The following is a 16,095-nucleotide window of genomic DNA, read 5'->3' on the forward strand; positions in this document are numbered from 1 at the left end:
GTGTGCTTCAGTGTAAAAAAAGAAAGAAAAAAAAAAAAGTCGTCAGGCTGTGGTTCACTGCGCTAGATCGATTTTCATGTACGCTGAGTGTGCGACAAGTGCGCAATTGCACATTGGAGGGAACATTGGTCAAAACTACACAAAATAAGCGACGTCTTTCAATATCTATTTATTTCTACAAATTTTACGCGTCATTCTTCGTGCTCGACTGTGCACATTTGCGAGTGCGATGGTGCACGGACGCATACGCGCCCGTCAAATCATGGTGACTGCATTCCCTGTGTTCATACACCAAATTATCTATTAATATATAGTTTGGCTTGGAAAATTGGAGCCTGCATTCATTTTCAGAGCCATATGTGATCTATTTTTACACACGGATGTCTGGAACGAGCGTGTTTTATTACCTTCTACCGTTTGCGGTAGGAGCGCATCATCGAACGACTGAAGGAGCAGCGAGACCGAGACGACCGAGAGAAGACGGAGGAGCTGGAGTGCACCAAGAAGGAGCTGAAAGAGCTGAAGGAGAGGTTGAGTTTACTGCAGGGAGACCTGTCAGACAGAGAGGTGACAAACAAGCACAAATTAGTCATTCCTAACACAGACCATCAGCCAAGTTTCTCCCGTTGTGAGTCACGGTTGCCGTGCAACTTTAGTAAGGCAGAACCGCTTTGCTTTCTGCTTCGGGCCCCGTGCTCAGACGTCTCTGCTGGACCTGAAGGAGCACGCGTCATCGCTGGCCTCCTCGGGCCTGAAGAAGGACTCCAAACTCAAGAGTCTGGAGATTGCCCTGGAGCAGAAGAGGGAGGAGTGTCTCAAACTGGATAACCACCTCAAGAGAGTAAGATGGCCGTTTGGAAATGTAGCTGCTGTTGTTCTTAGGATCAAACCGTCATGAGACCGTGCCGGACCACAGGAAGCTCACATCCCCCTTTCTCCCTTTCTCCCTTTCTCCCTTTCTCTCTGTCATTCATTCCCAGGCTCAGAATGCAGCTCTGGAGGCTCAGGCCAATACCGAGCTGGCGGAGCGCATTAAGAGCCTGGAACAGGAAGTGGTCCGCCACAAAGAGGATTCTGGGAAGGCGCAAGCTGAGGTTGACCGTCTTCTGGAGATCCTCCGGGAAATGGAAAATGAGAAAAATGACAAAGACAAGAAGATCAATGAGCTGGAGGGGTGGGTCTTCCATGATGTTTTTGAAATGGGCTTCCATTAACATTTATGGGGGAAAACGTAGACTCACTGGCCCAAAAACATTTGGTTCCAATCAGTCCAGTTGCAAAAAAGGCCTGCCTTTATATTATTGGATGTGTACTGTACGGTAGTTTACAGTTGGGCTGAGCGATGCGTGGATTTAATTCATCTCGTGAAGGAAATTCAATGGTCACGGCAGCAACGTTCAGATGCGTACTCGGCGTCTAATAATACAAAAGCAACCAGCAAAACAAAGACAAATACAACAGCAGCATCGAGGAGGAACGTAAAGAAATTTGGATCTTATTTGTACACAATTTGATCTATTCATTAATTATGAACAATTAATGGTCGTCATTTTATAATATGTGAAGACACTGACCGTGTTCATGATTTCTCACAATTGTTAGGGAACAGATAAATATCAATACGCAAAGTTTTGCTTCTTTAAATGTTCTCCAACATTCCTAGAAAATTCCACTGTCCCCTGCTTGGTGAGCTCTTTTCAGAACAGGCCCACGGGCACCACGTTGGCCACCTGTGCTCAATTTTCCACTCGGGCTTTATATACGTATTTGGCGTGTTTTGCTGATGAGATGCTCAACGTGAGAGCACAAGACGAGACTGTACTGCAATAAGTTCTGTTTTTGTGCTTTCCTCCTCCTCTTCTCATCCTCTCTCTCTCTCTTTTTCAATGGAAATCCTTCACCCCGCCAGTTTGACCTCCAGGTTGGTGCATCTCCTCGCTGTCTTGTTACTTGTTTTGCGTCGTCTGTTTCGTCATTCACCACAATTAAGGCCTTTTTTTTTTTTACGACCTTGCCAAAGCATGACTTTTTAAAATTAATTTATGTGCATCAACCCCTTTTATATGGACTGGCATTTGTGTGTATTACGTGTAGCAGTAGTACCATCCTTCAAATGAGAAGGATGCAGCGTACAAAGATAGTAAGTTAGACACTTGAGATATAAACTTAACTAAAGTTTTTACTGCTGTTTGACCTGCAAAGAAATGTGGTAACAAAAATATGATGTACAACCTCCTTTCCTCACTTCAGATGAGTGTTGAGGCACCAAGATGCCTCAAGATGATACCCAAGCACTGCTTTTATTTTAGACAGGGCTTTGGCCCAAGCACAAATAATATGTGCCTTGAGGATAGCTTCAACAATCTCCAAGGAGGTGAAATTGTGAGGTTCGAGAGAACGCTTTGTTAACTAAAACGATAATCCCGTCCCGTCTCAATGAACCCACAAGTGTACTTCCCCACTGCTTTGACTTTTTCTGCTGTGTGAATTTTCACAGGTGATGATGTACCTTTCACAATCTAGTAGGGTTCTGCCTCTTCTTATGCAATGCAGGCATTGACCGATCAAAACAAGTACGCTTCATTTGTTGTAAATACTGTCGATAATTTTCAGACCAATTTCGGTAATTCCCGGCCTACAGGGCGCACCTGGTTATAAGCCTCACCCAGTACATTTGTAAAAAAAAAAAATACCATTTGGTGCGTACATACGCCGCAGCTTTGTAAAAGCCGCAAGTGCCCACATTGAAACCCACATTCAAACACGAGATATTTACAAGGAAAGACAGTTCACAGAGAGTTTAACGCTAACGCCGTCACGCTAACGCTAAGGTGCTAACACTACCGCTACACTAACAGGGCCGTTAAAAAAAAAAAAAAAAAAACCAACAACATACTGGTAAAAATCACTGAGACACACAGTAACACGCTAGCACAGCGCTAACAGGGTCGGACCGGTAAAAGTCACTTCCTCTGCACACATATTCCAGCGGTCTCACGCTTACCTTTTCCGCTCGAGTACCCCCTTGCGGCGGTGAGAAAAAAAATGCACAAATTAGCCTTATCACCGCATAAACCGCAGGGTTGAAAGTGTGTGAAAAAAGTCGTGGTTTATAGGCCGGAAAGTTCGGTGCGTAAACTTGGATCATTTCCCTGCGGCACACCTGATGACCTCTGACACTCTAATGTGAGTCGGCACACGGGGTGGAAACCGTTGTTATAAAGAAACTGGATTATCGGGGAAGGCGGAATGCTTATATTTGGCTCCGCTTAATGGGAATTCTCTGAGCGTAACCCGGCTGATGCCGTCTCTATCTTTCCGTTGCCCCCTGCAGGCAAATGAAAGACCAGACAAAGAAGGTGGCGTCGCTCAAGCACAAGGAGCAGGTGGAGAAAAGTAAGAATGCTCGGCTGATGGAAGAGGCCAAGAAGCGTGAGGACAACATGTCTGAGAGCTCCTTGCAGGTGAAGGTGAGGCACGCGTGTGAAACTCGATCGACGCGAACGCGTTTTTTGACTGGCGACTGCCGCGCCGCAGGACTCTCTGCGTCAGAAGTCGGAGCGCATCGAGGAGCTGGAGGAGGCCCTGAGAGAGAGCGTGCAGATCACCGCCGAGCGAGAGATGGTGCTCGCCCAAGAAGAGGCTGCCAGGTCCCTGCAGGAGAAACAGGTACCAGGCATGGCTGGCGCAACAACTGGCATCACGTTGGTTGGAGCAAAACCAGGTTGTGGTCATCATCCTTTTTTTAAATTGACATCCTTCGTCTTTGCTGGCCTCCCCGCCTCCTCTTTCAGTTCTTTTGTCATTTTTTTTCTCTCCTTCTTCTTCCTCTCTCCGCTACTCACCGCCCGTCAGAAGTACTCACTCAATGCAATGCATGAGTCCAACCTCGCCCACTTAAAGTGGTCCAAGGTATGAGCCCTGCCTGTGTGTGTGTACGTGAAAATCTCATTCAGAGGTGACACAGCACCGTGGACAGCAACACCTTCTGCACATATGCAGCCTGAAATTGACAAAAAATGAGTTAATTGTTGTACCGTGAGCCCCCCCCACCCCCCCACCCTCCCACCCCACTTTTCTGGGCAACCTTTTTTTTTTCAATCACCTTTTCACTGTCTTTGCTCTCAGGCCAAAGTTCTGTCTAATATAAAAGTATCGGTTTGGCGCCATCTCGTGGCATCTTGGTGCCGAGGAGGTATGTTGAAGTAAGGAGAAGAGCTAAGTAGTAGTAAGTAGTACTTTGCTGCTTTCTTGTGGCGTAGATACAATAGGCAATTGTAAACCTCCTTGGGGACGGCAGGGGAAGACTGCACTACATTGTGTTGGACTTGTTGCTGTCTAGTTGTCATGTTTGTTTACCTGCTGCTTGTTTATAAAACCTCCAGTGTTTATGAGTCACCTGGGACGCACACACATTTGAATTTGAATTTTCTGGGCATCTCTTGAGTACTAAAGCACATTGACCACAATTTTAGGTACGCTTTCAAAATCTGATATGATGCAATATAAGAGCCACATACAAAATCTTCCGTGTCAGGTGCTTATTTGCATGTTTGCGGTTTGGACTTTGAGGGTTTTGCTAACATTTTGTTCTGTATTGAAGCCAGTTGATTGTTCAAAATATTTGAAATCTCCCTTTGTAATATGCAGCATTGCAAAGTACAACAACCAATAACTTTTTCGGCTGGATTTACACTTCCGTTTCCAAGTGCCCAATTCCAATTTAATGTCTGTACTGTGTCTGTCTTATTTCCATGCGCAATTCAAGTGACACAAATCTGGTATTGTTGCCCGTATTTACACTGACTGAACATGTTGAGCAACCCACATGCACAGAGAGCCAATATTCAGTACAATACCGTTACGTAAGAGTACCCAACAGTTTGAGACTTATTTCTTCTGAGTCTTGAGTAGCGAGCAAAAATTTACATTTTATAGGAAATACTCCAGCTTCTCACAAATAGATGCCAAATGATTTTGTCAAGCTGTTTGTTGTACTACACTAAAAGAGAATTACCGTACGCGTATTTCACCAAACACTGCATAACTCTGAGAGAGTCCTCTGGCGCAATGCTAACACATCCCATAGGCTAACGAGATGAGCAACAAGGTCACATTTATAACCCTTTAAGCTGAACACAAACGGTGTATCAACACATGTAGACAGACTATAGAAAACAAAAATAGAAAATAGTCACAAGCATTTATTCTCTATCTGAAAATAAATGACTTGCTCTAGCTTACTGGGTCAGTTCTGAAACGCTTCTTTGTGTAGGCGTGTTTTAAGTTGCGGCCAAGCCGCACCCATCACAATGACCCGCACCGTGAATACATGGAATTAAGATTCACAAACTGGCTAAGTCTTTACATTTTGTTTTCATGTTATTATTGTATAGTTTTTTTATGAGGTACAATACTGTAGAGTGCTATGTTTTTTTTTTTTTTTTAAACACTACAAAATGTTTTGTTGGTTTTTCACGGGGAGCCAGAATGGATTATTTGCACTTGTGCATTCATTCACTTGTGCAACATAAAAGTAAAAAACATGAAAAATGATCCGCTTGGTGTATATCCAGCTTTTATTCCGTGCCAGTCTCATGTCTCTTTCATGCTACAACCAACAGTTATGATTTAGGAAATGACACTATTGAGTTTGTCCCGCGTAAAGTGTTCATTGATTGCATAGAAGCAGCAAACAACAGGTAAATATAACTTCTCCCATCACTGAATGCTCCTCCACTCACCCATTCCACCACCACTCCAAAAAAAAACAAAAAAACCGTCCCTCTGTCTTGTCCGAGCAATTCATCCTTGGCTAAAATAAAATAATTTCCTCTATTCTTATTGAAAACTGATGTGTGTGTTTCAAGATGGAGGAGCTACTCGGGGCCATGGAGAAGGTGAAGCAGGAGCTGGAGTCCATGCGGGCCAAGCTGTCCTCCACCCAGCAGTCCCTGTGCGAGAAGGAGGCCCACCTCACCACGCTGCGAGCCGAGCGCAGGAAGCACCTGGAGGAGGTGCTGGAGATGAAGTGAGGACTGCATCAAAATTTGCACAATCCCATAAATTGCACACCACCAGACGCTCACGCGTGTCACCACCAGGCCCCGCCCGGCCCCGCCTCTTAGAGGCACATGCGTGCACAGAGTTACCACAACACCTACACTGTTTTATCTGCATTTTATGTTCTATTTTTTAAAATGTTTTGAAACCATGCAGGAGGTGTAAAATTGCATGAAAAAAATGTTCTATATTTCATCGATTGCAGGTACTTTTCAGTTCACTGTGTGGCGGCGCAGCGTGTTTACGTGCATTTACATTGTTCGACTCCCGCCACCCACAGGCAGGAGGCGCTGCTGGCGGCCATCAGCGAGAAGGACGCAAACATTGCCCTGCTGGAGTTGTCGTCGTCCAAGAAGAAGAAGACCCAGGACGAAGTGTCGTTGCTGAAGCGGGAGAAAGATCGACTGGTGCAGCAGCTCAAGCAGCAGGTGGGCGGGGCATGTTTTTGGAGATCAATAACTCAAATCGACGTCACTTAAATGAGCCTTTTGGAAAACAACCGCAGATTTAAAAAATTCAAACAATGATAGTCATGCAAAAATGAGATTCTTTTTCTTTAAAAACGACGTCGCTGCAAACCTCGTCTGTGTTTAGGGGAAACTGTCAAAGTTCTTCTGTCGGTACCCTGACGGGATCGGAAACGGAAACGGACTGTCCGCATCCCGGCTCAAAATGTCTATTTGAAGTAGTTGGATGTTCCCATAACGTAAATTTTATACAACCTCGCTCCCTCGTGAACATTTTGTTCCGCGTTGGAACTCGTTTTCATTCTCATGTGGCTTCTTTAGCGAGACTTGACCAAATTATGATATGAATTATTCCACTTGGAAAATGGACATTCTTTAAGTGTTCATGGCTGACTTTTTTTAATTGTAAAGAATGTTTGGTCACATACTACATTTTATTTGATGTGGTCTCTATCTTTTATATCAATATTATTTCAATCAAAATGGAAATGGAGGCTCCGGCACTCCCCGAGACACTCGTGAGGATAAGCGGCAAAGGAAAAGAAAGTTCTGATTTAAAAAAATAAAAAAAAATAAAAAAAAATGTAAAGTTCTCTGGTGTTAGCTGAGGAAGTCTTCAGATGGACCCTTCCCCTTGGAATCAGTAACCTTTGGGAAATCTCCACAAAGTCATACAAACATACCGTTAATACATTTTCTTTTATCTCCGGCAAATTGTTATAGAAAAAAATATATATATGTATTTGTTCTTTTGTTCTTTGAGTGAGTACTTATGACTCCGCCCCTATTTGTTACAAAGCTAACACTAATTTTACAGTTAAAAATCTCCCCCCCCCCCATTTAGTTTGCAATAACAATTGTTTTAAGCAAAATATGCCCTACAGCGCAGGTGTCAAACTCGAGGCCCCGTGGCCAGATCCGGTCTGCCACATGTTTTTGTGTGGCCCGCGAAGGCAAATCATGTGTCAACTTCCATGATTCTTATCAAAATTTGTGATTCCAAAACTACTTCATAAATTTGATCCGTAAATGTGATGAGGTGATTAAAGAGTTGTATGGGTTCAGTCATAATGCCCCTCTGAGGGAAACCGGAGCGAGTATTTAAAAATAAATAAATAAATCCGGTATGTATATTTGTTAGTTTTCATGAATTCCCATAACTTTCATGAAAATTTGTGACCCAAATATTCCATCTGGATGGTGTCGTTTTTGGGATATTTTGATTTAATAAAAAAATCCAGTATGTATATTTGTTAGTTTTCATGAATTCCCATAACTTTCATGAAAATTTGTGACCCAAATATTCCATCTGGATGGTGTCATTTTTGGGATATTTTAATTGAAAAAAAAAAAATTAAAAATCCATTACGTATATTTGTTAGTTTTCATGAATTCCCATAACTTTCATGAAAATTTGTGACCCAAATATTCCATCTGGATGGTGTCGTTTTTGGGATATTTTGATTTAATAAAAAAAATCCAGTACGTATATTTGTTAGTTTTCATGAATTCCCATAACTTTCATGAAAATTTGTGACCCAAATATTCCATCTGGATGGTGTCATTTTTGGGATATTTTAATTGAAAAAAAAAATTAATTAAAAATCCAGTACGTATATTTGTTAGTTTTTATGAATTCCCATAATTTTCATGAAAATTTGTGACCCAAATATTCCATCTGGATGGTGTCGTTTTTGGGATATTTTGATTTAATAAAAAAAATCCAGTACGTATATTTGTTAGCTTTCATGAATTCCCATAATTTTCATGAAAATTTGTGACCCAAATATTCCATCTGGATGGTGTCATTTTTGGGATATTTTAATTGAAAAAAAAAATTAATTAAAAATCCAGTACGTATATTTGTTAGTTTTCATGAATTCCCATAATTTTCATGAAAATTTGTGACCCAAATATTCCATCTGGATGGTGTCATTTTTGGGATATTTTAATTGAAAAAAAAAAAATTAAAAATCCATTACGTATATTTGTTAGTTTTCATGAATTCCCATAACTTTCATGAAAATTTGTGACCCAAATATTCCATCTGGATGGTGTCGTTTTTGGGATATTTTGATTTAATAAAAAAAATCCAGTACGTATATTTGTTAGTTTTCATGAATTCCCATAACTTTCATGAAAATTTGTGACCCAATATTCCATCTGGATGGTGTCATTTTTGGGATATTTTAATTGAAAAAAAAAATTAATTAAAAATCCCGTACGTATATTTGTTAGTTTTCATGAATTCCCATAATTTTCATGAAAATTTGTGACCCAAATATTCCATCGGATGGTGTCATTTTTGGGATATTTTATTGAAAAAAAAAATAATTAAAAATCCAGTACGTATATTTGTTAGTTTTCATGAATTCCCATAACTTTCATGAAAATTTGTGACCCAAATATTCCATCTGGATGGTGTCGTTTTTGGGATATTTTGATTTAATAAAAAAAATCCAGTACGTATATTTGTTAGTTTTCATGAATTCCCATAACTTTCATGAAAATTTGTGACCCAAATATTCCATCTGGATGGTGTCATTTTTGGGATATTTTAATTGAAAAAAAAAATTAATTAAAAATCCAGTACGTATATTTGTTAGTTTTCATGAATTCCCATAATTTTCATGAAATTTTGTGACCCAAATAATCTATCTGGATGGTGTCATTTTTGGGATATTTTAATTTAAGACGGATGAGCCAATTTGGATGCCGTCTCTTTCATTGCCAAGGTATCTGATTCGAACTCGATATTAGCACTTACTCAAAATCCGAAGACCCTGACTGGCGTGCAAAAAAAAAAAAAAAAATCTGTATCAAAATGTCATATAATGCAATTATTACCCAGTAAAATCGGAGCCACCTATCTGGTTGTATTTCTGCCAGACTCAGAACCGCATGAAGCTGATGGCGGACAACTACGAGGACGAGCACCTGAAAACGGGCCCCGAGCAGACGAACCACAAGCCCTCCCCGGACCAGGTACGGATGGCCACCTCGGTTCTGTTGGTTGCTTCTTCTGCCCGACTAAACGTTTGCTGGTGCTGCCTTTTTTTTTTTTTTTTTGCCACACACACTAACCAAATGTCCCCCCCCCCCACCCCACCCCCCCACCCCAACGCTGCACCCGGCTTCCGACAGGACGACGAGGAGGGTATTTGGGCGTAGCCGACCCACATCGTGCCCCCGCCCCACTCTTTTTTTTCCTCTCTCTCTTTCTCTCTGCCACTTTTTTCCAAAGGGTGAGCTTGACTAAAAAAATAATCATAGAATTTGTCACTGCATCATTGCATTTTCACCACCCGTTCATGTTGCATTTGTATTTTTCGTTGTCCCGCCCTGCGCGTTGGTGTTCGTTGTCTTTTCGTGGATGATCTTCTTCATCTTCTATCTTTCGCATGTCTTTTCTAATGATGGGTTGCACACAAACAAACGTCAATAACAGTTATGGTACCAGAACGCTTAAGTGGCTTAGAATATTTATTGGTGAAACAAATATTGGCTCTGATAAAGATTCCATTGAAAAATAAAAAGCAGCGTTTATTTTATTGCGCTGGCGGCAAAGCGTTGGCCTCACAGTTCTGAGGACCCAGGTTCGATCCCGGCCCCGCCTATGTGGAGTTTGCATGTTCTCCCCGTGCCTGCGTGGCTTTTCTCCGGGTGGGCACTCCGCTTTCCTCCCACATCCCCAAAAACATGCTAACCCTATTAATTGGACAGTCAGACAGGTGTGATTGTGAGCGCGATTGGTCGTTTGTCTCGATGTGCCCTGCGATTGGCTGGTGACCGGTTCAGGGTGTACCACGCCTCCTGCCCGTTGATAGCTCCAGTGACCCTCGTGAGGATAAGCGGCCAAGAAAATGGATGGACGGATAATTATTAAATGGACACTCTAAATTGCCCCTAGGTGTGATTGTGAGTGCGGCCACGCCTCCTGCCCGTTGACAGCTGGGATAGGTTCCCCGCGACCCTTGTGAGGATAAGCGGCAAAAAAATGCAACTTAATGGCACTAGGCAGGAAGTTAAAATTGTAATTAAAAAAAGAGGCACTTTGAAAGATAAATGTTATTAAAAGAAACAAACGTGACGTATGAGCGCTATGACCTGTTTTACGAGCTATTATTTTCATTTTTTTGCTCTTGACATTCTTCAGTTGGCACCCCCCCCCCCCCCACTTAAAGACCCCCGTCAGCCAACTCATGAATACTAAAGTATGTACTGTAATGACATGTTATATAAAATGTCACATTTCCTTTCCATTTTGTTGTTTTTATCAAATCAAAAGCCTTTATTGTCATTCTCTGACAGTGCATACAACATTTTCCTTTCGGACTGTATCCAAATGAATTATTGGACGTATTTTACGTTTTTCAGGGCCTCCACTTGTTTCGTTAGTCGTGTTCTGGCTCCATATACTGTCGTATCTTAATTGGACAGCACCGGGAAAATGGCGATCGGCGCCGCCGTGCTTATGCCGTCGTCATCATGCTCCCCGCCTAAATTAAAAGATAAATACATCTTCATCGCTCTCTCCCCCGCAGATGATAACCCCTGTTGTAGCCCTGTGCCAGAACCGCAGCAAGCTCAAGCTCTACATCGCCCACCTGACCGACCTCTGCCACGACCGCGACCCGAACATCCTGGGCCGGCTCACGCCGCCCGCCCACTACCACCGCAGCGACCCGGACGACTGGGAGGAGGCGCTCCTGAAGATGACGGCCGAACAGGTAGAGGAGGGAAACGCGCTCGTCGTCTCGGGGGAGGATTTTGGCGCCGTGCTTCAAATGATGCAACTTGTTTTTGGGTTTTTTTTTTTTTTGCTTCCAAGTTGCACAACTGCGACATGCGCCGTGGCAGCGTAAATACAACATAAAAACAAACAAAAAAAAAAAAAACACGTACAATTGGATAGCTCAAGATTGGAATCAATCAAAAATCCGCCAATGTGATTGCAGCGTAGGCGTCGTCAATGTGGGTGTGACCGATCGGAAGGATTTATGACAAATGCAGACGCCCAATGCAAATCAACACACGTCAAAACGTGCACTGCAAGTCCGAATTGGTGTCAGCAGCGACCAGTGCGAGGTCTTCGTTTTAATTTAAGCCATTGTAACTTTTGTGTATATATGAGAGATTAATTTGTAAAAAGTCTTTTATTGGAATATTGGAAACCCCTTCTTAGTACAAACTCCAACCATTGAGATTTTCTATATTTCCTTGTCAGGGTGCTCCTAATGTTGTGGCCAGGAAGTCGATGTCGTTGGGACACAAGAAGTTATAAAAATTCTCCCAAACGTGGAGGCTCGGTCCTCGACCACGATCCGTTCCGGAAGGTGGTTCGAGAAGTCATTTGTTCGAAAACCGAGTCGATATTTCCCATTGCACTGAATGGAGAAAGAAATAATGTGTTCCAAGCCTAAAAAAAACTTAGTTTTTTTCAAAGCATTTTTTTAGCTTTCCCTGATAATAAACTGCATAGTAGGAATACATGTATAATTTAAATACTTTATGTAATAAAATAATTTAAGAAATATATTTATTTTTTGCTTATAATGTATGCTTTAGTAGTAGACTAGGCTAGGCTGGGAGTGTCCCCAGCCTTGTAGACATTTTTTTTTTTTAATTAAAAACCCTGCAGAATAACTTTAAACAAGCAATAATGAGGGGGGGGGAATGTAAAAAAAATATTTTTACCAAAAGTAACAAAAAAATTCACTCATAACTTGAGTTAACTAAATCTTTGAAACAAAACAAAAATGCAGAAATGCTAAAGGAACACCGCTTTATTAAAGTTCACAAGGAAAATGTACGCGGATGTAGAAAGTCAAAAATATGATTTGCGTCCAATCAGAATTGTGCAGTTGCGCCTGCAGCGTAAATCCAGCCCAAGTGTGAAAATAAATAAGACGTCATGAAAGACGTTATGCGACTGGATTTTGAAGCCTGACGTTGTGCCTTTGTGGCGTCCAGTTGGAGGAGGAGCTTGAGCTGTGCGAGAAGGAAAGCGGCGACCTGCAGGAGTACGCCAACTGCGTCCTGCAGCAGATCGCCGACTGCTGCCCTGACATCTTGGAGCAGGTCGTCAACGCGCTGGAGGAATCGTGCTGACCCAGGTTTGGCGCTTCTGCCCGAACCCCCCCCCCCCCCCCCCGACTCCAGCGGCGGTCCACACCATTTCACCTCTGACCTTTACAACGGGGTTACAACACCGGAGGTCTCCTCCCAAAACTCACCTGAGACTGCTTTCCCGTCCCATATTTGATACGCTCGTTGTTAAGAACCCAAGTGGGACAAAAATAGCACAATCTTGAACACGCCACGACATCGTTGCACAATTTGAGAACACGCAGGAACTCCCGAGTGTCAAACATTCGTCGTCCGCGGCGCTTGACTTCGTGCCGGGTGATTTTTGGAGCGCGCCCCGGGATTGGTCGACAGACAAACACTCGCGTTCACACCTACGGACAATTTAGTTTAGAATAGCAGGATGAAATGACCATAGGGAATATTAACTCCGATACTACCAAAAAAAAAAAAAAAAAAAAAAAAAATACTTAGCTCTCCGTGTACCACTTTATCGGATAAGTCATTTAAAACTGATCAAATCAATTCAAAAATAATACTTCCTCCCTCAAAACATTCAAATATGAACTATGTGTATGCTAATGAAATGAAATAATGTCGTAGGTCACCTGTCCACCAAAAAACAGGTTGGATTCCTAAAATGTTTTCTTAATATTTTTGTATTATTTTATTGATCCCGGTCATGTGCAGAATTGGAACGTTCACACTTGCACTTAAATATTGCAAAATACAAAAGTGCACAAAGACAAAATGTTTGAAAGCAAATATTTGGACTTAAAAGTTAACAGCACTAAAAATGAAACAGAAACAAAGGTTCTGTTACATTCTGCGTAATTTGAACATTTCTTTCAGCAATTCTATTTTGCGCCACCAGAGGTCGCACACGCATCAGACTTGAAGAGTCGAACAAAAATCATCACCAACCAAGAAGTGACCAGAAAGCGCCGCTGAGTTGTCAGTCACAAGTGCGAGTCACAATTCAATTTTCACGGCGCATTTTCCCCAAATTTGTGGTCCAATTCCGAATGTCGACTGAGATCTTTTCGAGGCTCCGCCGTACTGCGATAACATACTTGAGCACAAAGTCTGAACGTTGACTCCAGGCGCTCCTCTTGGTGAGTGGACGCGAGCACATTTCACGTAGTTTTATTTTATTTTTTTTTCTTTTATAAATGGGAAGGGCTTCACGGGGTGTTCACGGGAGAAGCGTGCGAGTCAGAATTCCGTCCTAACGGTTCCATCCCTGAGCGGAGGCTCCTTTGCGTGCCATCGACAGGGACTCGTCCGCCTGCGGGGCATCGAGCGGGGTCTTGGTCTGCGGTACCTGAAGTAACCCTGCCTGTTTTTACACAGAATTTGGACGTTGAATTTTAGACTGAATTTTAGCCAGGTGAATCTCAGGAGACTGAAAATATTGCGTTTGAATTTTGAAAGGTTGATTTCTCTCTCTCTCTCTCTCTCTCTCTCTCTCTCTCTCTCTCTCTCTATCTACATGCTGAATTTGTTAACATTAAAAAAAGTCAAACTGAAATACAGCTATTGAAAATGTGAATTTTAAAATGTAGTCAAAATACAAATTTTCAGTGCCGTTTTTAATCCAAATCCAAGTGTATGGAAGTAAATTAGTGCCACCAGGATTTGAATTTGAAATATAAATTTGTAAAGTGATGACATTTTCAATAGTTGCTACAATTCGCTGTCTGAAATTCACCGTCTGTGCCACCAGGCAGGGTTACTTCAGGTCACAGCCGAACAGCCAGCCAATCGCAGTTACGGTTTCTTCTTCACGTGACGTCACGTGACGAAGAAAGCGTGACTGCGATTGGCTGGCTGTTGGCACAGACGGTGAATTTCAGACAGCGAATTGTCGCCGGTTGAATTTTTAAACATTGAAAAGTTGCACTGAAATGCGACAATTGAAAATGTCATCACTTTACAGTTCAAACGGTGAATGATGGAAAATATTTACTTCCATACTTGGCCACTTTCAGGCAGTATCATTCCGATATACAAAAAATATACATTGAGGCAACTTAAACTCCTAAGTTAAGATTCCACTGTATTTTTTTTTTTTTTTATACAAGACATGAAAAAGTCCATTTTTATAGTATGTCCCCTTCAATATGAGAATTAGAGAGAGAGAGAGAGAGAGAGAGAGGAGGGTGGCAATTAAAGCATTTTTTAATTTGATATTTTGTGAGTGGTTTTGCACGTGGCCTCCACCTCTTACGTGGGGTGCGATGTGACTTTGGAGAACGTTCTCGTGGCCTTGGACCATGCTGGGGGGGGGGGGGGGGGGGGCTGTTCCCCTGTGCTATTGGTGCTATTGAGGCATGAGGTCAGGTTTTTGTTTTTTTTTTTTACATTTTTTTCATCACCTCGTCCATTCTGCGTCGATCCAAATTTCCTGACGGATGTTCAAAGTCCCTCAACGAAAAAAAAGAAAGAAAGCAACGACTCCCTACTTCTTCTTCTTCTTCTTCTTCTTTTTTTCCAGTGATCTCTTCAGGGCTCTTTTAATTCGACTTTTTAAGATCCGTTTGTAAATAACGTGATATTTTACACGTGCCGTGACTGAATTGAGGTAATTAGGTGGGCCGTGTCGTGTGTTCTTTTTGGAGATTTGACCCAAAAAAAAAAAAAAAAAAAAAGCAGTGCTGTTGTCTACTTTTGTCACCGAGACAAAACGTGCGTCTGAGTACTGCTGACTTAAGTATGGAGAATCTTCTATAGATATATATATGAATATAAATGCATAGATATGTATAAATGTTACCTGTATGGCTATACATTGAATGTTTGCACAGAACCCCGGCGAGCGGACAGAACGCGAGTCGGCGCCGCCGGGAAAAGAAAAATCAAAATGTTTCCAAACCGTGCGATTGTTTGATGGGGCGGGAATACTTTTTGTGTCGTTTTTGTTTTGAATATTTTGTGCCGATTGTCTATGACTTCTTTTGAGTGTCGAGCTCTTCGGTTCCAGTGGCGCCTCCAAAGTCCCGACATCCCTGAAAGCCGCGGTTTGGACTTCAAACCACGTTTTGCTTTTTCTTTGGCTTTTTTGTTGTTGTTTTTTTTAACCAGACAACTTGACGGTCTGCGCGGAAAGAGGAAAAAACCACAACTAGAAATTTCACTGAAGTTCCGCAAACAACTTTCCAATTAAAATGTGGCGTGTATCTTCAATGAGGGCGGCAGGGTGTAGAGCTTTAGCCTCACAGTTCTGAGGACCGGGGTTCAAATCCCAGCCCCGCCTGTGTGGAGTTTGCATGTTCTCCCAGTGTCTGCGTGGGTTTTCTCCGGGTGGGCACTCCGCTTTCCTCCCGCATCCCAAAACCATTAATCGGACACTCTAAATTGCCACCAGATGTGATTGTGAGTGGTTGGCGACCAGTTCAGGGTGTACACCACCTCCTGCCTTTTGGCAGCCGGGATAGGCTCCGGCAATCCCTGCGACCCGCGTGTGGATGAGCAGCTA

At 42.5% G+C, this 16,095-nt stretch overlaps 1 protein-coding gene across 6 annotated transcripts in view; it reads left to right on the plus strand.

The window, feature by feature from the left end:
• LOC133501818 (ELKS/Rab6-interacting/CAST family member 1-like) overlaps positions 1–14,394 on the plus strand; it is a 30,241-nt gene extending 15,847 nt beyond the window's left edge. For 4 of the 6 annotated variants that reach the window (XM_061821838.1, XM_061821835.1, XM_061821837.1 and 1 more), the window contains 10 exons: positions 427–567; positions 701–841; positions 981–1,174; positions 3,335–3,470; positions 3,538–3,669; positions 5,871–6,031; positions 6,344–6,491; positions 9,420–9,515; positions 11,075–11,260; positions 12,504–14,393. In XM_061821838.1, coding sequence (XP_061677822.1) covers positions 427–567; positions 701–841; positions 981–1,174; positions 3,335–3,470; positions 3,538–3,669; positions 5,871–6,031; positions 6,344–6,491; positions 9,420–9,515; positions 11,075–11,260; positions 12,504–12,641 — 1,473 coding nt within the window. In that variant the 3' untranslated portion in view covers positions 12,642–14,393. Of the gene's footprint in view, positions 1–426; positions 568–700; positions 842–980; positions 1,175–3,334; positions 3,471–3,537; positions 3,670–5,870; positions 6,032–6,343; positions 6,492–9,419; positions 9,516–9,674; positions 9,776–11,074; positions 11,261–12,503 lie in introns of those variants that run through there. The other 2 variants (XR_009795288.1, XM_061821839.1) reach the window with 2 other exon arrangements.
• The last annotated feature ends 1,701 nt before the right edge of the window (positions 14,395–16,095 follow it).

This window comes from Syngnathoides biaculeatus, chromosome 6, assembly GCF_019802595.1.
Source record: "Syngnathoides biaculeatus isolate LvHL_M chromosome 6, ASM1980259v1, whole genome shotgun sequence".
Classification (NCBI taxonomy): domain Eukaryota; kingdom Metazoa; phylum Chordata; class Actinopteri; order Syngnathiformes; family Syngnathidae; genus Syngnathoides; species Syngnathoides biaculeatus.